Source organism: Notolabrus celidotus, chromosome 15 (assembly GCF_009762535.1).
Source record: "Notolabrus celidotus isolate fNotCel1 chromosome 15, fNotCel1.pri, whole genome shotgun sequence".
NCBI classification, from domain to species: Eukaryota; Metazoa; Chordata; class Actinopteri; order Labriformes; family Labridae; genus Notolabrus; species Notolabrus celidotus.
Genome location: NC_048286.1, coordinates 28,702,480 through 28,725,050, shown reverse-complemented (window position 1 = coordinate 28,725,050; position 22,571 = coordinate 28,702,480). Strand labels below are relative to the sequence as shown.

General features: G+C 41.2%; 2 protein-coding genes across 3 annotated transcripts in view; both read left to right on the top strand.

Annotated features, from left to right (window-relative positions):
• The window catches only part of LOC117826689 (E3 ubiquitin-protein ligase Rnf220-like), a 308,612-nt gene extending 304,030 nt beyond the window's left edge, over window positions 1-4,582 (top strand). Inside the window, exon 12 of the mRNA XM_034702943.1 lies at window positions 4,328-4,582. Coding sequence (XP_034558834.1) covers window positions 4,328-4,582 — 255 coding nt within the window. The remainder of the gene's footprint in view (window positions 1-4,327) is intronic.
• A 4,016-nt stretch (window positions 4,583-8,598) lies between these two features.
• Window positions 8,599-22,571, top strand: part of LOC117826909 (E3 ubiquitin-protein ligase RNF220-like) — a 39,936-nt gene continuing 25,963 nt past the window's right edge. Inside the window, exons 1-4 of one of the 2 annotated variants that reach the window (XM_034703332.1) lie at window positions 8,599-8,858; window positions 9,007-9,049; window positions 11,406-11,452; window positions 13,273-13,399. In XM_034703332.1, the coding sequence (XP_034559223.1) occupies window positions 8,814-8,858; window positions 9,007-9,049; window positions 11,406-11,452; window positions 13,273-13,399 (262 nt within the window). In that variant the 5' untranslated portion in view covers window positions 8,599-8,813. Of the gene's footprint in view, window positions 8,859-9,006; window positions 9,050-11,405; window positions 11,531-13,272; window positions 13,400-22,571 lie in introns of both variants that reach the window. The other variant, XM_034703330.1, reaches the window with a different exon arrangement.

Genomic DNA, 22,571 nt, shown 5'->3' with positions numbered 1-22,571 from the left:
CGCGGGCTGCGGCCCCACGTGAGGAGCACCTCCCACCGCCCCTGTTTTTGTCTCCGTCTGTGTCAGAGTCTGTGTGGGGGTGTGACTGTTTACTACCGCCGCACAAGTCAGTGTCATCATGTGTACTGCCGCTTTTCTCTCCTCTTGGGCTGCTAATTCTGCCTTCCACTTTCTCCTAATCTTCCATCCCCCTTTATCCTCTTCGGCCTGGGTTTTCTGGAGCTGTCCTACCAGTACTCTCTCAGCCTTGGCGAGGTGTGGTAAAAGCTCAACCGGTTCCTCATCATCCGGGACATGACCCTGCTCCTGGAGCCATAGCCATGTGTCATCATAACCCTTCAGCTGCTTCTCTCTGCCTTTTTTGGGAAGCCCATTAGCCAATTGGAGTCTAATTAACTTCCACTGTTCTCCGACTGAGCTTGCTCCACACCCCCCGTATTCTTCACACTTCCTATCAAATTTTCCCTCCATCTCTCTCACGCCCTACAAATATATATTCTATTACTTATATAGTTTATAATTAGGGTACGGTTTACACGCAGCAAATGTACTACCGCACTATATATTTTATAATTCAGCGCACGTTTATACACTGTAAATGTACTACAACTATATATATTATATAATTCAACTCACGTTCATACACTGTAAATGTACTACAACACTCTATACTGTTATGGTTACAAACACATACAGGTCTCGTGTGAATAGCTCATTGACCAGCACCTGCGCTTCAGTGAAACAAACTTCTAGGCTGAACTGGTTCAGTCCGGTTTCACTCTGGGGGTCAATTCCCAAGCGACAGATGCCTTTTAGACAACACGGTTCCTGTATCCAAACCACCCTTTCACCCACAGAAACCAGGATCAGCAGTGAAGAGACTCACTTCAAATGTGCTTGATCCTTCGAAGCCTCCCACGTTACAACAACCCCTTAATTAGTACTTTTAGCAGGGTAAGAATATACCAATTCTCAATGCTATTGGCCGGTCACACTTACACAGTAATTAAACTAGCCTCGTACTTGCTGTATCAATCGGCGCTGACTTCTCGCTAACACAGCATGTTTCGTGCAGGAGTGGCACCTGCCCCAGGGATTTCAACCTTTGGGACACCCCGGATACCAATATTTCCCTCTCGGTGGTTCCCACTTCCGGTATCAAGGAACCGGCGGCCTTGGTGCTTCTTTAATCCACACCTTTGTTTTACTCTGCTCTACTTTTTTTATTTTTAACTTTTTCTTTTCAACAGAGTCGGGACGGCTTCTAAACCGTTGGTTTAACGTGCTAGGACTCTCACCTAACCCAGGTTCCCACCTTTCGGGCGTAGCCAGCTGTAGCGCCTTCAACAGCAGGCCCCCCTTTTGCTCTCCTCCTTAAGGGAGTTAGCCTATGTTGCAGCTTATACTGGTTTTCTTTTTCAATTAAACTAGGACGAGTGGGTTTGAGTGACTGCAAAAGTAAATTTAGAGTGGCCAAAATGCAGGACTTTGTTATAACAGGTGTCTGCTTACCTCTTTTTTTGTGGTAGCTACCCTGGTTTTGCCGTCACTCGTCTCACGTGCCCGTTGTGTAGTAAATTTCAGTCTGCACTTCTCACTCCTCCTTCTCCATCACGTCGGGGTCACCAATTGTTGGAGGACCTCTCTGAATGCCTGGTCCTCCGCGTGTTCGTTTGATGAAGAAAATAGGAGGAGGTATTGAAGTTTCAAAAATCAGCTTTATTCTAAACACCAGTAGAAATTGCAAAGTGTACAGAGCTCTGGGTCTGACTATCGTGTCCCTGATCAACAACAGTGCTGTTCAGTTCGCGAAGTCTGAACTGACTACTTTTTTCCCTGACCCAGTATTTATTAACACATAGGATGAATTTGAATTGTGCATAATTTGAGGGCGTTGCCTCCCCCTCATTGGCCCGAGGCGCGTCCACGTCCTCCTCGTTCTGACTCCCATCATACTCCTCAAGGCCTGAAACGTGAAAGTTAGCGCACACACATTCCTGTCTACCCTCAAGGATAACGTTCTCTCATCATTCACCAATGCACATCAGCTACGTGTGGTCTGCCACCTGCCCCCCTTAATTTCTGGGATACTGAACCTATGTCTGCTGATGCATGGAATTCTCCCAAGGCCCTGGCTCCTGTTTTTGGCTACATTACGTCTTACTTTTGATATGTCGTTGTGACTACGACCTTCAGGTCCTTCTTGTTGTTATGGTTTTCCGCTATCAGACATGCAGTCATGGCGTTCTTTGGTTCTCAGTACTTTTCCACTCTCTCAGATGTTCAGGGTGACAGAGGCCTCAATACTGTACAGGTCTCAGTTCTCCGTGGTGCCAAGCTGCATGGTTTCAGTACACACTATATTTGTATCTAAACACTCGTGATGATTAGTATATTTGGCTATATGAGTAAAATTAATATGATATAATATGATTAAGTAAATGAATGTGATTGAGTAAATAGTGACAATTGTAAGTATGTAAGAGTGAGGTGTGGAGCCCCATATCCACACTTTCTAAGCTAGAATGATGGGGTTAGACTGAAAATGTGATCCCTGCAGGGTGGCACCGTGTTTTTCGTCACTCCAACATCTCTCATGGTTGCTTAAAGATTGAAGCCTGGATTAGACTGCAGAAGTTTGTATCTGATTTATACCTGATGTTTCCCAAACAACACAGGAGAATCTTGATTGGTCCTTGGTCAGCACCATTAACTGATTTTAAAGATGGTGGCCTGTATTTTATCTTTACCTTCCTTGGTTGTACAATACATTTGTAAAGCCAATCAACACAGGAATCAGTCCTGCTGTGGAAAGTTGGTGACGTTACACCCAGCCAGGTCACTTCTGGACATGCCTTGGTTCCACCAGCACGACATGTCAGCGCCTATCAAGGTGTTTTTTTTGGGCTTCACATCCCTCAGTGGGCGGACAAGAAGACACGTCGTCCATTGTCAATGTGTGACCAAGTTACTCGCCTGACTTTAGCTTTAAATGCAACCTTTTTGTAGCTTATCTCTCGGCATGTCGATTTAATTGGTTGGTTTAAAAGACCAAAATTTCAATGGGAGATCTTCATTTATAATATCTTTGTAGGATCCCGTTAAATGTCATATTCTAATGATAAAACTTGAACATATTCCCAGAACGCCCCCGGGTAAATGATTCCCGACCTTTTTAAACCTGTGCAGAGGAGGAAAAAAAGACCACACACACACACACACACACACACACACACACACACACACACACACACACACACACACACACACACACACACACACACACACACACACACACACACACAGAGGCATAAAAGCATCATGCATAATGTCCAATTTACTGTGGCAGCACTGGAGGTTGGTCATTTCTCACATATTATTATTAGATTACTGCTGTCGAGCACTTAAGCCTCTGCTCTGCCCCTTTCCACTTGATTAATAGGAGACGACTGTAAATACAAATATTTCATAGCTGCCTTGTAAAAAAGCAGCAGTGCAGGCACACATGAATATACAAGCATACACACACACCCACACACACACACACACACACACACACACACACACACACACACACACACACACAGTCACACAAGGTTGGAGCCTTGTCAGGCCAAAGCCTTGTAAAAAAGTAGAATTGCTCTTCTATTTCGTCCCTTGTTCTCTTTTTTTTTTACATCATTATCTGCTCTCCTCTTCTTCACTTGAGGAATTCCCTGGATTGTCTTTGTCACAGAGTGGGTTAGAGGGGGATATGTGTGTGTCAATGAGAGTAGAACTGTGTATATGTGTGTGTGTGTGTGTGTGTGTGTGTGTGTGTGTGTGTGTGTGTGTGTTTCTGCAAAGTGTTGCGAGACAGATTTATAGACAGGCAGTGTCCCATAATGTCAGACAGTTACACTCCTCCTTTTCAGGTGTTTACCCTTCCTCCTCCACCTCCTCCTCCTCCCTCTTTCCTTCTTACCCTTTGTTCAATCACCCGCTCTTCTCCAACTCCTCTCAACATCTCATAAACATTAGCTCTAATCAGTGGAAGGGGCTTTATAGACAAAGTCAGGCAGGTTACAGTCATCACCAATGATGTGCCTCTCTCAGCATCTGTTGCAATAAAACTCTTAAAATCTCCAAGGGTAAAGATTCCTGTTCCGTTTTTTCTGTTCAGAGAATCTGTTGAATCGTAATAAAGATTCAAACTTATGTATTGAAATAAAATGTGTTATAACATATACTTTTTCTTGCCTTGTGTTGTAATCCCTCCTCTACAGGTGAATACAACAGTATCGTCTGCATAAAGAAGTGTCTCATTGTCTCTCTCCTCTTTCTCTAGTCGATGCTGTTGTCGGTGCACATCAAGCGTGAGGGAGAGTCTCCCGTGGTCTCGCCTCTGTCCTCTGAAGACATCCATCACTCAGACAGATACCAGGTCACACTCATTCACAGACACACACAAACACACATACAGATACACACAATGACACAAACAGAAAGGTTGAGCACTAAACACATTCATTCACTCCAGGTTCTTTCTCATCAAGCCTCAGTTTACTTCTCTAGAAAGGTGTTGGCAGGCTTCCTAGGCTGAATCAAATTGTTCACTCTCTGGGCTGTTTGTCTGATCTCTTGCACATTTTGAGCCAACACAAGTTCAGCAGCATCATCATATTAAACTGGTGAAGCCTCAAACCGCTGAAGGACAGGTCTTAAATCTTACTAATTTCCATCCTAAAGAGGCATTTAACTTTTTAATAAAGTTGTCAGACTTACACAGTAAAGATGAGTTATTTTTCAAATGTTTTACTTTTTCAGATTACATTAACTGCATTGTTATTGCTGTTCCACAATGAATTATAAGTTTTGTTTTTTATATTTAACCTTTATTTTACCAGGAATGGTCCCATTAAGATACAAAGTCTCTTTTACAAGGGAGTCCTGGCCAAGACAGCAGCATTAAAAGTTTCACAAATAGAACAGGACAAAACATATAGTGACAAGTAACTATTACATTGATTTATAAATTAGCAGTGTTAAGCTCAAAAACATGTGCACAAGCTGATCAGATGACCCTTATCCTCGTTTGAAAATCCTCCAATCGAATTAAACAATCCAGTTTCAGGTGACCCTGAGGCTCAAACCAAGAAGAGGGAGCACAGACATTAAAAGCACTTTTACCAGTTATGACCAGTTTACAGTTATTAAGTCTGCATAGTAGGGTTAAGTCTGCACCCTCAGCAGCTCCTATGAACATCTGTAGAAAGTCTGCTTGAGGCTCCATGTCTGGGTAAATTGTGGCCTTGCACAGACTCCCCGATTATACGTCCATAATTGATAGAAGATAGAAGAGTGACAGTATTTATAAAACTGTAACCACAGAAATGCAAAAGTATACACTGTATAAGAGAAACATGGGCATTATGCCTAAATTTTATAGGGTGACAGGGAATGTGGGGAGTAGAGAGTTGGGAAAGACCTGTAGCAAATGGGTTGTGGCCTCTTTACATGAGGTGTTTGCTGAAAACTGCAACGCCAAACCCCCCAAGAGGAAAAAAAGTAATCTTATCTTCCTCTATACTTTGCAAGTATTGTATTGCGTGTTAACATTTTTGCATTGTTACTGTTCCAAATACACTTCTCTTACATGTTTGTGCTCATTGTTATTGCACTGTGAGGTAGTTCCCTGATTCAATCTGAACTGAATAAGGACTGCAGACTTTTTCAATAATTCTGACAATAGCTCAATAACACAAGAACACACTTATGATAGAGCATTTGTTTAGCAGAATCCATCTTCGATATGGGATTGTAACACACACTGTTCAATATTCTGGGACATATTGTGTTTCCTTCACATTTCTGCCATGAAAAATCTGGATCATATTTCTTCTGTAAGGCGTTTTTTCCTATTCCTCATTCGCTCCTGCTTAACCACAGCTCTGCTCCAATGTTACACTTTTATTATTCAAAATGAATGAAAACGGCAGGAAAATCAAAGTGCTCAGCAATGCTTTTTTTTTTTGCTGTTTTAACTAAGTTGCAAATTATGAGACTTCCATAAAGTATTAAATCAAGCTGTGAAGTCTTTAAATGTGACACATGTGTGACAGTATAGAGAAGAATTATGTAGGAATGGGTTATTTTTGCGCCCTCTCAGCACTTTAGTTGACCAACAGGCCAAATCCTTTAAATTTCAGATATCTTTAAAGCCAACCTGACTGCTTTTATCTCTTAAATTCATCAAAGTTTGTTCATGTAATTCTTCTGGCTATGATCTATCTCTGGGTTAAGTGGGTTTCCCCCCTCGCACCATAAAATAAGAACTATTAAGTCCTCACAGACGTTACATCCATACGTTCAGGATGACACAGCTCATAAAGACCTTATAGCGATAAAGTAGATTTTCTCATTAAGTGAAACTGCTGAAATCACCTTATATTATACAAATGATTAAGTCAATGGTGACTCTTTTTACCACCCTGAAAATGAAGCATAATGGCAGACTTTGCCACCTTCTCTCCGCCTGTCAGTCCATCTCAGAGCTCTTTACCTCTCATCCTCCTCCCCTCTTCTAAAAAACCCGACCTATCTGCAGATATTCAGTGAGTGTATCATAATCGAGGGGATGTGGGCCTATAACTCAAGAGGGTGGGTGGGGGGCTAGAAGCAGAAGGACTTCCTGCTAGACGGCTCAGGCTGATGGACGACAGGCTCAGCTGCTGCCTACTCACCGTTGCTGTGTCAACGAGAGGGCAGCCATAACTGAGACTGAGGATGCTTTAGTCAGCATGTAGCAAAAGACTTACAGGCCTCTGGGTTTGAATCCCTGGAGGCCTGAGGTTCACATTCTGCAAGTGACAAAAGAGGAGAGGACAAAGACATGTGACCTTATTTCATTTATTTCTCAATGCTACACCTTCATTGATCAGACTATTATTCTTAATGAGACAGGGAACTTACCCCAGGCAGCCTGAACCACCTAAGACCACATTGGCCCATATTCACTCTTATAAATGAATGGTAAAATTGAATGTATTTGCCAGTGTTGGAGAGAATCTTACTACAATTTATAAAACGCTTTCCTATAGTACAATTTAACAGTCCTTTAATAAGCTACAATTCAGACAGAAATACTTAACTTTTTACTGTAATGTACTTCTACACATTTTTCAGGTTTTAAATAAGAAAATGCATTTGAAAAAAAACCCACAATGCACTGGGGTCTTTAAACCTTTCTGGCCTGTGATCCTTTAAAAAAAACACTGGTGTCTATTTGGGGTCTTACACTTGATCATTCACCTTTCAGTAAAATGTATTTTTCTTCCTCTAAAAGCAAAAATAATAGAAATCAGTAAAATTGAATACATATCTGTGTAGGAACAATTTAGATTTCTCCTTTCTGCTTTTAAATGTCTGATTACACCCACACATTTTCTTGTGAAAAGTCCAGTTTGGGAACCAGAAGGCCCACACATACTTTTTATTTAATGTATAAACAAGATTGAAGTTAAAGGAGCTACTTTCCTGAAACATGTGCCTTTAAAATGTTATATTTTTTGGTACAGTTTGCTGCACATGGCTTATTGATGTGCTTTCACACAACTGTGATTTTTTACTCCTTACATAATGTTTTTACCATGTTGTAAATCTGTTAGTGCATCAGAAATCAGAAATCAGAAATACTTTATTTATCCCGGGGGGAAATTCAGTCATTAAAGTTGCGCCTATACACAATAAGTAAGAATATAATGGAAGAAAGTAATTAATAAGATATAAATACAATACAATGAAAATAATGAAAATAAAAAGTATGTACAGAAGACAAAATAAGCTATGTAGAAAATAAATGGTTGAAGTCCCTGGAGATTCAAGATTCAAGATTCAAGAAAGCTTTATTGCCAAGTGAGGTCGCACACATACTTAACAACAAGACAGTAAGGACACAACAGACAGTAAGGACACAACAGACAGTAAGGACAATAAATACATAAACCTAAACACAAATCCAAAAGTTTTGAATAAAAATAAAAATATTATCTGTACAAAGAAAGGTATAGAACTACTTTTAAGGACATTAGATAAGATAACTTAGCCTAAGCCAGAGTGCACATTTAGTAGATGAATATATTAATAAAATATGTTATGGGATAAATTACAATATTGCACATGGTTATGAGGTATTGCACCAGAAATCAAAGTATTGCACATATATGGATCAGGAAGAGGGCACTGTGGTGGTCTGCCTGGAGTCTGATTTAACATACAATTTACCCACTATTCTTTACATCTAGAGGGGCCTATTTTTTAAATAGATTTTAAACTATAAAAAATCACTGCATCTAGGGCTGTGTGGAAAGGCCATGAAGCAAGCAGGAACTAGGAAACACTGAAGGAAGGAATCAAGGGAATATTCATTATAATTGACAGGCCCAGTGACGTCATTGAAGTGTCCAAATTAAATAGATAAATAAATTAAACTCACATTTTTAAACAGTCTTTCTAACAGCAGTAGAGGGGCAAAGCTACATGTCATTATTAAAATGAAACCCTTTAATGAAACGCCATGCTTCCCCCTAGTGGTGGAGTTCCGGAACAACACGTGACGTTTCCTCACTTCCGGCTCCAGCGTGTCACATGACCAAAACAAGCCATCATGGCGTCAAACATGAGCAGTATTAGCCGATACGGGCGCCACTTTCAATCCTCCTCCATCCGTGTTGAATAATAGAGAGCAGGCTCAGTCTGCACTCATGTTTAGTATCTGGAGACACAGTTCTGTAGTTTGTCGCTGTGAGTTTGAGCGGCTGTTTAAAGAGCTGTGAATGAAGCTGCCAGTAATGGAGGAGGAGGAGGAAAACAACAGAGATGTAAGTTTGTTTACTGAGCACAGGCTGCAGAGCCTTCAGCATCCAAAGCAATCCCACTCTGAAAAGTTATATATGAACATGCAGACATATTATTGTGTTTCTTTATTGTCTAATCTATATTTCCTTTCTCTTCTTTCTCTGCTTGCAGACATTTTTACGAGTTCGAGCTAACAGGCAAACAAGATTGAATGGTATGTATACAGCTCGTCTCATCAGCTGAGTGATGATTCATAATGCTCATTCATTGATTCTTTATTGTTGTAGCTACTTCATATCAAGTTTATTATTCTGCTTGGGCTTGTTCCTGGTTCTGGTTTGCACTTATATGATACAGTATTTTCAAGATATTCTCAAACATGTTAAAGATACAAATCCTTTTTTTTATTTTCAAGTTTTGAACTTGATTCATATTTTAGATTTGAAGGGAAGTCCTACATTTTTTTATTTATTTTTTCATTTTAAAGTTATATTTTGGTGCCTTTATTTTTATTTTATTTTGCCAGGTTAAAAAATGTTTGAGAACCAATTCTCATTTACAAACATGACCAGGCCAAGCCGCTTACACATACAGACAAATAGACATATAAACATAAAATAGAACAAAAGTGAACTAGTCACAAGCAATGTGCACAAGGTGTAAAAAAAGTATGTGTGTGTGTGTATATATAGATATATGTATGCATGTAAGTAAAGTCTGAAGTGATCAGCAGGAGCAACAATCAACAACAATCTGTTGAAGTTTTAGCTTGAATGTTGTGAGTGGAGTCAAAGTTGAAAGTTTGAGGGTGTAGAACAGTAGAAGTACCGGGGATGATGAGCTTGATATATTCACTGGACCTAGTGCAATATGAGGCTTGGGTGACGTGAAGAAATACATGCAAATTTACTAATAAGCACTCCAAGGGGAGGCTATGAAAATCACAATATGAAACACCATTTACAGCTGTTTTTTTATTATTGTTTTTCAACTTAGTTTTTATTCATTTTCTTATCATCAACAACAGTACAAAGTGAAAAATATATTTATATTTTTTTATTTTTTTATTTTTCCAGCTCTATAGTTACATTCGGACATTAAGACGGCAGAAATAGATAACAAAAATAAAATAAATCAAAATGTCCACTCCAAAAAATATACATATAAACAATTATACACGCAGACAAACAAGTATGAAAATAAATGTTCATAAAAGTAAAGGAGAAATGAACCTCATAATTTAATATTGTAATCATAAAGAAATAAATTCTAATCCACTCAAATATATCACGTGTCAAAGTACAGGTGTGAAGTCAAACCCAGGAAAAAATAATGCATGATCTTTGTCTGTGCCTAAATTAAACATAAATTACAGCTGTTGTGACATTCTTTGACTCTTCTCTTCCTTATTTAAGATAATAATAATAATAATAATAATAATAATAATAATAATAATAAAAGTCTTTTGTAAAACAACATTTTACTGCTGGTGTGTTTCACCATCCTGGTTTCCAAAAGTTTGATCTCTCCTCTCTTTTGTTGAGAGAGAGAGAAAAGTTGTACTTTTTCAAAAAATGTATAATTTCAGTAAAATATTAAATCACTGTAATATTTAAAACAAAAATCAAACCTAATTCTTTCCTGTAACCCTTCATCCTTCATAAATTCCCCCAAAATTCGATCACCTTTGACAACTCTTCAGAGACACTCATCTTTGTGTTGTAAAGTGTAATAAAGGAATGTAAACCCACATATTCAACAACAGTCCCAACATCACAACAGCTGACTCCCCTTGCTTCAGCTGTCGTCCCTCTGTCATGAAATGTAGACTTTGCAGTCTTTTGAAGACTCAGCCCTCTTCAGTAGGAGCCAATGACGAGCCAATGAGGACTTAGTTTAAACTTCGCCCTCCATTAATTTCTCTCTGCCCTCATGTGGAACCAGGAATCATTCTCATGTGGGGTATAACGGCTGAGGGGGGGCAGAGATCCCTGCCGGACCTAATTAGCAGCCCCTTCCCTTCTCTATTTAACAATGCTCCCCTCGATTAGTGTCAGGGGAAGATGGGCCGAAAGGGGGGAGGAGGCAGACTTTTAACACACCAAGCCTCACTCCCTCCATCTTTATCCCCTGCTCTTACTGCCTCGCGTCTCCCTCCCTCCCCTCCTCACCCTCCATCCCTCGCAGTGTTCCCTCTTGGCCTCCTCTGCTTTCCCAGCCAGCTAAAAATTAATGTCCCTGCGCGCCATTTGCAGTTAAGAAAAAACGACAGAGACTCGGGGCGCAGTGACGGCTGTTCTGCTCTGTTAAATTTCTAATTAAATGTGTGTGTGTGGAGGGGGGAGGCCGTGACAGGAGGGCAGGGGGGAGAAAGGGAGGAAAAAGAGGGAGAGGTATGGCGTGGATGTAGAGAATAGGGAGAGGATTGTCACGACAGGCTCTTGTAACACATTCGTGAGGGACATAAACAACCCTTGTCTACTTTTTGTTTCCCTGTCTAATGAAACCTTGATGCTTCTTGTCTCAACTTGAATGACACTGACGTTCGTCTTCCTCTGTCTTGTCTCCAGCCCGTATAGGAAAGATGAAGAGGAGGAAGCCTGAGGAGGGGGGCCAGGTATGTCCGCTGTGCAGCGCCCCATTGGCTGGGAGCGAGGAGGAGATGAGTAGACATGTGGAACAATGCCTGATCCAGGTAGTACAATACTGGCCATGAAGCCCCGCCTACCTTCAGCCGGACAGCGTGTCAACCCTTCTCTTCCTGTAGACGCTGTCCGATCACTGCTGTAGACTAGTGCAGAGATAAACAAATAGAAGCTGTAGTTTCTCTGGATCTTTAACACTGCAATCATATCATATGGGAAAAACCAGTCTGGAGAGTTAGCTAATATAAAAAAGACATCATTAATAACATATTTATTACAGTGTTATGTGTTATTTTTAAATTGCAGGCCAACACCAGCAGTTCATCCCATATGAAATGGTTGCATCTAATTCATCGGCATGCTGGGGAATCTGTAGACGAGGGCCAGTCCGGCTGTAGATGTAGCCAACATAATAAAAACACTTTGGTTCATCTTCTCTCTCTTTCTCTTCTGTAGTCGTCAAACCAAACACAGCCTGTCCTGTCACTAGTCCTTCACCACACCAATACAATGAATCATCATCACTCCTCCTGTATTCGCTCTCACTAACCAATAGCTTTCTATAGAGACACTACTACGACTTCTCTGATAGCATGCTTTAAGTGTTCCAGTGCTGTACCGCGACATGTCAGCTGTGTTTTTATTATTCAGTATTTGCTGTGTGCAACAACACTGACCCACATGACCTGTTCACACAAACTCATTTCCTCCTCGTAGACCAGGGGGACCCCGGGGAGCCATGAGATGTCTTCCAGATTTTATAATTTTTAGTAAAGTAATCCAAATTTGCTTATTTGACCCATAATTGTAAAAATTAAGACAAAAATAGTGGTTACATTTGAAATAAAACCCTTCTGCCTTTCTAACTCCTGACATTGGGGTTAGGGTTAGCTAACAGTTGATTAACAAATGGATCAGTTGCAGCAGGTTAATTCACAGCAGCACAGGAAACACAGCCACATGTGCATGAAGAATGAAGCAACATTTAACCATTTGGAGGGACAGTGGGGGTCACAAGTCTCTGGCACCTATATTTTGGGGGTCACTGGCTGAAAAGTTTGGGAACCCCTGTCAAAGACTGTACAAAGACATTAATTCCACCGATTGGTTACTGATTACTTATTGGAAATGTTGACTCAGGCTAACTTAGAAACATGCAAAGAGTTGGAGCTTCAATGCACCCACCAGTCAGCCAAATCAGCTGCCTCTCATTATGCAAATGTTTGTAGAACTCTCAACCTTTATATCATCTGAAGGGATGCATTACAGAAAACCATTCATGCCCTGCACATGGGCTCTGATGAGGACACCATGGTATTTGCATACAGCTTCAGGCGACTGCTGTTTTTAGCACTTCCTGTAAATCAGTAAATAAGAGGCAGCATAGGAATAAAAGACAGTAATATAAACATACATAATATCATCAGCTCAATAAATAGGAAGGAGGTAGAGAGAGGTACACAGCACTGTTAAACATCCTGTCTTTTGTTTTTCATGTGCAGTTTTTGCAAACTACAGATTGGGATTTAGATCTCAAGCTCTTTCTTTCCCTTTCTGTTTTGCAAACCTCGAACACTCACCAATGATGCTTGAACTGTTTACAGCTGCTCATGTCATGGTACAGATAAAGTGTGCTATCCCTCTTCACAACCCTGTTCAAAATAATGAGAACAACATTCCTAAAGTTGTTGAAACTTACACATTTTTAAAAAAGGCCTCACTTCAAAAGGCCTGCAGTGCTCTGCAGAGTCGTCTGCACGTGTTAACATCAAGTCTTGTTTCTGTGATTCAGCGTGAGGGCGCGTTAGACGATGACTCTGCAGACATGGATGGAGAGAACGGACGGGGCTTCGAGGAGTACGAGTGGGCGGGGCAGAAGAGGATCAGAGCTACGGCCTTGCTGGAAGGAGGCTTCAGAGGTAAACTGTCACAAAACCTCCACGTTTACATCACTGCGCTGGTTTCACTTTGAGTGTGTAGATGTTTGACTGATGGACTTGTGATAGATCCACAGTGGTGTCTGGTCACAGCTGAGTTAGCTGCACCCAGTAAGAAGCAAGATCCATGTTTGTGCTCTCCTTCTCTTCTCTCTATCCGTCGATCTACTTCTTCCTCTCTCTCCTCAACCCATCGTTTCCTCCGTTTCCGCCCACTTTTGCCATTCGCATTCCCACGAGAGGAGTGCTGAATGTGACCAGGGAGCTGTAACCGCGCCACTGGTCTGGCGGCCGTGCACACTGGTCTGGGGTCAGCCCAGTGCGGCCTGGCTCTGCACAACCCTCTTAGCAAAGGGAAGGAAAACACATTTAGCTGGGCAATTGACCCGCTGGTCACCACTATGTGTGTTTGTACTGTGTGTGTGTGTCCGTGCCCAGAAATGCAATTACAGAGGTGGATGGGAGCGCTGGTCACCGGGGAGCCCAGCAGCTCTGTGACACGGCGCTCATGCCGTCCTCCGGCTCGCCTCTCCGTCTGCCTCTCTTTTTGATCTTTCTCCTTCAGAATACATCATCATCACATTTGACACGTCTGTCTGTCACCGTTTCTCTCTTTCAGGGGAAACAAGTTTAGTTTTTCTCAGGAGTCAGAGCAAATGTCACAACCTCAATCACATCCTCAGAACTTTTTCATCACACCCTTCACTTATTGAGAGTAAATTAATCAGACTTCATTAATATTCAATCAGTTACTGTATCTGCTAATTACCTTTTGGTTTAGAATCTGCATCCTAAAGTTCATTCAAGATCTGATCTTACTCAGAAGACCAAACATGGAAATGAAAAGTTTACAAACTTTCAACAACTTTACTTCCTCAAGCAAGAAGTTAAAAGATTAGAGACGTCGGTCACAGAAGAAGGAGCTTTTAAAACGTGTAAATATGGGCTGCATTTTAAGATTGTTTCTCAGCCATTAATGTCTTCACAACTTATTGGCTTTCCCAGGGCTCTGAATGTCTTCTTCAATCTGCTGGTTTTGTCTGACAATCCTTTCAAAACTCACCAACATAAGATTTTGAATCAACAGTTACACCATGTGACTAATGTCTTGACATTTGGTGACCCAACACTAGTTAGTAGTTTCATTTTCAATATGTCTGACAGTTACTGAAGTCATCACATAATTCATATAAGAGGCCAGGTTTCAATATCTGATGTCTTCCTAGAAGAGTGGGCTCAAAAGTAGTGGGTGTGGCATGTCCGTGTGTCAACATCATTCGTCCATGTAATCCATGCAGAACAGATGGAGACAAATCCTGAGAGGTAGAGCTTGACTTTTTTTTTTTTTTTTAAGTTATATTTTTGGGGTTTTACAACTTTTTATTATAGAGGAGAGGACAGTGGATAGTATAGAGTGGGGAAAATGCATGCTGGAGGGAGGCCGCAGGCTAGATTTGAACCTGGGCCAACCGCTTCATGGGAGTGCAACTTAACCATTAGGCCAAGTCCACACCCCAGAGCTTGACTTTTTAACTTTCATAAACTCTTTTGATCTGATCAACTGACGTGGCTCACCCAGGTCACATCTATACTAGGGATGAGCATTTCAGGCCAACATACTATTCGATAATCATTGGCATCCATTCAGCGATTATTTGAATAATAATTTTGAATAATTATTTGATTATTCGGCAGTCATGTTAACCAGCAGCAAAATGAGGTGCTGCTTGTAAGCAAGCGTGGCATGTGTGTTTACCTTTTACAGCCATGCTCAGTCTCTGGAAATACGTGTGTAGTAGTGTGAGATTCAGAAACAGAGAAAATCACAAGGACTGTCGCAAATGTTTGCTTCTTCTTTTGCTATTTAATGCAGTTAGCATTCCTCTTTAAGACGCTCTATAGCCACCGTCTGGCGAGAATACCGTATTACAACCAGGCACTGGTAAAAACGATGAAAATTGTACTTTTAAAATGAGAAAATGAGCAGTAATTGTTCAATTTTTACTAAGTGAAAATTCAAAAATCATTGCCCATCCCTAACCTATATCAGGGGTTCCCAAAGTGCGCGTCGGGACCCCTAGGGGGATCGCAAGATGTCTTCCTGATTTCTTTTCCTTTTTTTATGTAATCTAAATTTGCTTATTTTACCAATAATTGTAAAAATTAAGACATAAATAGTGGTTAAATTTGAAATAAAACCCTGCAAATAAGTACATTTCATCAGTTTTCTGTCTTTCTAACTCCTACCTGATGTTAGGGTTAGTTAACAGTTAAATAACAAAAGGATAAGTTGCAGCAGGTTAATTCACAGCAGCACAGGAAACACAGCCACATGTGCATTTAGGTAAACTCATTTTGAAGTATGAAGCAACATTTAACCATTTGGAGGGACAGTGGGGGTCACAAGTCTTTGGCACCTATATTCTTGGGGTTCATGGGCTGAAAAGTTTGGAAGACCCTGACCTATATGAGAGAAAGATTGATGTGATTTGTGATCACCCCAAATATCACAGTAAACTTGAGCATCATGAAGAATCGAGGCTACCTAAGTTTCATAGTTGAACTTCAGTTACATGTCGTTGTCTGCTCCACTTAAGTCCTCTCCTCTAACCTCGAGGTTAATTGTATTTCTGTTTACCTTATGGTTGGAAAATGTGCGGTTTGATCATTTAATCTGCAGTCAGGCTTCCCATAGTGGCCTCAGGTGTCTGTGTGTAAATCACAGACAGAGCCCATCGAGTGGTGCTCAGGTGGATGTAAAAACGTTGTCGTCATCTCTCTACAAGCCCTCTTTCAAACTCTCTGCTCTGCCTCTGCTTTCATCCATCTCTCTTCCTCCTCACCTCCATCTCTCTCTGTTCGATCCATTGTTAAACACACACACACGCTGAGCCTCACCTGCCTCCCTCCCTGCGAGCCAGAGAGAGACGAGACACGACAGATCAATGTTGAAATCTCAACTAAACCACGCCAACGAGCTGCTGGAGGGGTGGGAGGCGGCTTTCCCCACCCGTCCATCCGTCTCCCCGACGCTGCCCCCTCTCTCTCTCTTTCTGGATGTTAAACGAGCAGACACAGGACCCTTCTGCCGCGCTCTAATAAGGCACCTTGTGATGTGACATAGATAACAGAGGTGGCCTCGGGAGAGGGACTTGAAACACACACACATGCACAAAACCACACACACACACACACACACTGGGCTGAAGGCTCAGAAGGTGGATTTTGTCTTGAAAGCTGCTCAGTGCTTCTAACAGTCTCCGCTGAATCCAGCCGGCTCTCGAGAGCTGCTCAGACGGCTAAACGGATAGAAAGATGATGCTGGGGCGGGGGGGGGGGTCTCCTCAGCTGGCTGGATGAAGAGAGGGACCGTCCCTCTGTGAAGTGCTACCATCCTTCCCTCCCCTGTGAGAGCAGAAAGAAGAAAGGCAGAGGGAGCCGGGCCCTTTAAAGGGGGAGCAGAGGAAAGGAGGGAGGGAGGGAGGAAAAAATCGAACAAGATCAGTTTATGATTCAACTCTGTGTGAAGGAAGACTTCCCTGTGACTCGCACCGGCTTAGCCAGGTTGAAAGGGGCTGCAACACAGACAGAGAGCTTTCTTTATCTGTCCACTGGACCGTCTGTCTGTCTGTCTGTCCAAGTGTCTGTCTGTCTGTCTGTTTGTCTAAATGTCTGCTTTATGAGTAGAGAGTAGATATGGTTAACTTTAAAACTTTGCAGGGTCCATTAATAAGTCTACTGAAGGGAAACTCTCAGATAACTGCTTATAACTTAAATGTCTTATGATGAGGTCATTAGAGATGATTATTTAATATAGAGACAATATAATAGCCCAATCAGTTTGACTCTCAGTTGAGGTTGGAAGTTAGACTGTTGACTTTAGTGCATGTTTACACTTTAAGGTTGAGTCATGTTTTTGAGCGTTCCCAGACAAACAGACCTGAGTTTGAATTTAAACATCTTTCAGGGCATTTTTTTTCTGCCTATTCTCAATGCATTCAATGTCATCCCACTTTGAGATAACAACAGGTCTGCAACAGAGGGTTGTATTCATGAGCAATCAACATGCTGATCAAGTTTTGTAGAACTTTTAAAATATGAAGGTTGAAATGATAGAAACTGGCAGTGAAAAAACATACAATTTTGATGTTGGAGATCTGATTTGAGGAATATCAGCCATGTTTGTTTACTTTTAACGAGGGTGATTGATGCCCAAGAGTCAGCTTTTGGTTTTGTTAGCAAAGCCTTTGTTACAATGTTACAATGTCATTTAGCAGACGCTTTTATCCATAGCGACGTACATACGAGAACAAGAACAACAAAAGCAAAGATCTAGACAAGAGGAAACAAGATCAGTAAGAGTAACAAAGTGATTCAAGTCCATTTGGATGCAGGTACAGCCAAGCAGTGTAAAGGTAATGCACAAAAGTAAATAAGGATTTATTTATTTGTATTTTTTAAAATTAAATAAGGAACATCAACAATGAAGCAACCAAACGTTTTAAGACCTTCCATTATCATCATCAACAATTAACCTCACCACAATAATGACCAAAGTACCAAGTGCTGGGTCACTGAACACAGATCCCCAGAATACAGCAGGACAGTGTGAGTCAATTGTAACTGGAAGACATGATCTGCCACTGGGGACAACAGTGGAGAACAGTCTAAAGAGCTGGGTCTTTAGCTGTCTTTTGAAAGTAGAGAGGGACTCTGCAGATCGAATGGAGTTGATATATTGGACTAATATAATTCCTTGTCCAAGTTCAAAAGTGAGACCAAAATAGTATAAAACAGGTATCACTTTAATCTATAAGTTTTGAGCTATGGCACTGATAAACAATCGATAATAATGCACTGATGATCGGCCTCTGAAGCAGGGGTTCCCAAAGTGGGGGTCGGGACCCCCTGGGGGGTCCTGAGACACTAATTGGGGGTCCCAAGATCTTTTTTTTTGTTTAAGTAATCTAAATTTTCATATTTTTGCCATTACCTTAAATATATTTTGGGGGGGGGGGGGGGGGGTAATTACATTTGAAATGAAACACATTTTTTTAACTAGTTTTCTGCCTTACCTTGTTGCCAGATGACTCCTAAAGTTAGCGTTGGGGTTAGTTGACAATAACAAAGCATCAGTAGCAGCAGTTAATTCATAACAGCACATCAGGAAACAGCCACATGTGCATGTAGGTGTATCATTTTCTGCATGCCAGCTAAATGAAGTATGAAGCTACACTCAAGTGGGGGTCATGAGTCTTTGGCACCTATATTTTGTGGGTCACGGGCTGAAAAGTTTGGAACACCTACTCAAAAGACATGACATTTTAATGTTGTGCATATATTTTTATGGATATGCATATTGAAAAGTAGTCTGATCAGAAGTGTAGGTTTATATTTTACACTCCTGTTTGAAGCTTAATAAAGAAACGGATATACACGTGGATGTCTCATTGATTTACTGAGTGTGGCTTACACCAGCAGAGCTAGCACCACCAGCCTTCTGTCCTCCTTGAAGGTTAAGGTCCACATGCCTGTGCTGGTGAAGCATTACTCTGGTCAGCGGGTTCTATGTCAGTCTCCATTTCCCAGATCAAAATACGACCAAACCACGTCACACTATGAGATCTGTCATCTGTTCTTGTTTAGATTCTGGGCTTAGAGCAGGATAATATTACAGAAGTAGCCTTTAACCAGAACAACATCCCTGGCTTGTAGCAGGTGTCTGTGTCACAACTCAGATACAAAATAGGAGCTGGACTCTGGGCTTGTTTAACCGACTAGTAATACTCGTGCTGATGTATCACTAAGTCGACTAAATACACACATATGACTTTGAGAATAACACATTTATTTTAGATCTGTTCTTCTGTTTCATGATCCTATTTGTTGCTCAAGTGTTTGCAGTGAGATCATTTCCAGGTTTAGAACAACACAGTTGTTTACCTCACACACAGATGGAAAGGCAGGCAGACAGATCCTGAGGTTTGATATCAGGCCGTCCTGAGAGGCTGAGGAGGAGAAGAGGGGGATTACTGCAGGTTGAGATGGCCCAGAGGGATTGAGAAGAGGAGAAATCTGTGCTTTGTAAATGGACTTCAAAGATAGCCGTCTCATGTCTTTGTGTCTGTGTCCCTTTCCCCATCTCTCTTCCCAACTCTCTGACCTGTAAATGGCAGAAAGATAGTGCGATGACCTTTGACACCCCTCCTCTCTGTTTCTCAGAGGACTCCGATAATTGCTATGGTAACGGGATGTCGCCCAGGTGGGTCGATTGGTTGATCCGGGCTGTCGGTGGACCTGATGAGTCCTTTGATCCAGCCTGCCTGCTTATGGTGTTGTGGTGGTACACGTATGTAGATGGAGTGTCTCCTGCGATGCTGTCATGAAGCGTGTAACCCTCAGGATGAAATGTGTAGTTAGTATGTTCAGAGTCAACGATATTCAGGAGATGGTTATGATAATGAGACAGACCGGGGCGGCCATGTAAACGTCAGCACCTGTGTTTTATTGATCACGCCTGTCAGGCAAAGAGGAGGGGGAACAGTTCATCGAGAAGGACTGCTACTAAAAAGAAAGGGATAGAAGAAGAAAGTAGCAAAGGGTCAAGAAAAGCAAAGGAGAGGAAGAAAAAGGGGAAGGAAAGAAGGGGAGATGACATAAAAAATGGTGAGGGAGAGAGGTGCAGAATGGCAGAAGGGGAGGGGGCGTCGGTGCATAATGTGAGTGAAAGGCAGTTAGAGTGGGGCTGACCTTTCCCTCGCCAGATTAGATTGGCCTGCCAACACTGCTTAGAGGGATAGATAGAAGCACAGGGAAACACACACACTCACACACAGTGCAAACAGGTCACACATACACTCACAGTTAACACACCTAAGACATGTAGAGTGTGAACAGGCACAAATTAGGCCAAGTGATGTCCCGTTTTGAAATAGTTCAACATATGTAACAATATTGAAAAACAGTATCGTATCCATCTTTAAAGAGCTCTTTTTTAATGACTAAGAGCTAATGCTAATTTACAATTGTACAAAAAGACACTTAATATTTTTATCTCTTCACTGACTGATCCAGAGAAATCTAAATTAAGTATATTATGCTTAAGACTGCTAAAGACTTTTGAAGGAACCATCAAAATACGTCAAAGAAAATAACTTTATGATCAAGTTTTTAGATTGTAATGATATTTTTGGGGATATGGATTCATGGTTCTGAAATAATTAGTTTTAATTACCAATTAATATGCTAAGATTTCAAACTTTCACACTTTAAGCCAATTAAGTACTGCTTCAATGTAGTTTCTTCAATGGACTGTAGACTAATACTGTCTACAAGCCACCAGCACCCCCAAAAAATTACTTCATCTGGCCTCATCAATCAATCAATTAATTAAGCTTTATTTATAGAGCACCTTTCATACAAGTCAAATGCAACCCAAAGTTCTTTTACAATGATTGAAAACAAGAAAGAAGCAGAAATAAAATAATGGCAAGACATATTAAGAAATAAAAATTGATTTTAAAATAGAGACTAATGCACACTAACAATAAAATACGTGTGATTAAGAATAAGTTAAAGTGTCAGATTTATATTAAGAATATAAATAGTTAAAATAAATAAATTTAAAAAGGGGTAAGGATAAGAGTTGAAAATAAAATTAAGGCTGAAAATGCCAATAAAACTGAGTAGATAATTTAAATAAATGAATAAATAAAAATAAAATAAGATGAACAGTTAAAATTAGTAAAATAATAGAGCCACATTTAAATCAATATAACAGTAAAAAGTAAGGAATAAAATTGTTAAACCCTACATAAAAGCCAGACTGAATAAATACGTTTTTAGCCTACGTTTAATATATCTGCCTGATATCTTTTTTTCTCTTTTATTTTAAAAAAATGAATTAAAAGAGTCATAGTTGACCTTGTACGTAGGCCAACAGTCGTCAAGCCAAATGGTTTCCTATGTGGAAAAAAAAAAACATTTGGGCTGCAAGGGAATTTTTTGCTGCAGTACCTGAAATGGCCACTGGGCAAAACTTGAAGCAAGGCTGATACTGTTAACACCTGAAGGTCCAAACAACACAGCCACGGCTTAACCTGGACCACCAACAAGGTCTTTGATGTCAAGAAACACGACCTTTCTGCTAAACCAGATCATTGTAAAGTACAGGCCTGCTCGTGAGGATAGGAGAGACGCATGGTGTTCCAACGTTCCACCATGTCTGTACTCTGTTTAATGAAGAACGTGTTCTGGTCGCCTTCTGCCAAACCCTGAAATACTCCACCCTCAGTAGCCAGCAGTATGCTAGATTTATACTGCATGGCCATTGTTCCCATATGTTCCCTTTCTGCCGCCGAGACCAAATAAAAGTTAAAAGGTCCTTTTTATTTGATCACTAAAAACCATGGGCCTGTTGTAAAATGACTTAGCATTGGTGGTGCGTTTTATCGTTCCACACTCACATCCCTCTCCTCCCTCCTTGTTCTTAATTTTTTCTCTCAGAGTTACGGTGAAATAAATTACAGAATTAGGTAGGAGGAGAAAAGGCAGCAGCAGATGTCTAAATCCCAGAAGACCCCCGGGAGACGAGCCCGAACGGGCGATTTTCACTTTGACAAAGACACCGCCGAACAGAGCTGTGAGATACTGTAGTGCACTGAGCCCAACTGTTAGAGGAAGTCAAGTATCCAGACTCGCACACACACACTTGGACAGGGTTAAATAAGATGGCTGTCAGCTCTGTCTAGCTTGTATCTGGTCCTCCACCCACACATACACACACTCACATACACACACACACTCTTGTGGCACACACACAGGCACACTAGTCCAGCTGAGAGCTTGTAGAAATTGGGATAGGTGTAAATAAGATGGCTGTCAGGCCTGTCACAGGTAGACACACACAGACACCTTCTGAGTCCAATCTTAAGTGAAACACAAGTGCACAAACACACACACGAGCACGTAGCCTCAAGTGCTCCAATACTAAGGTTGTAAGTGACATACACACTTCAACACACCTGCACACACACACACCTCAGCCACCTTTGCGTGGTAGATAGACATGGTGTAAGTGACAGGTAGACAGACTCACACACTTGCGCTCACGCACACACCTTGAAGGGGTTGGAGAGACAGGGCCTAAGTGACA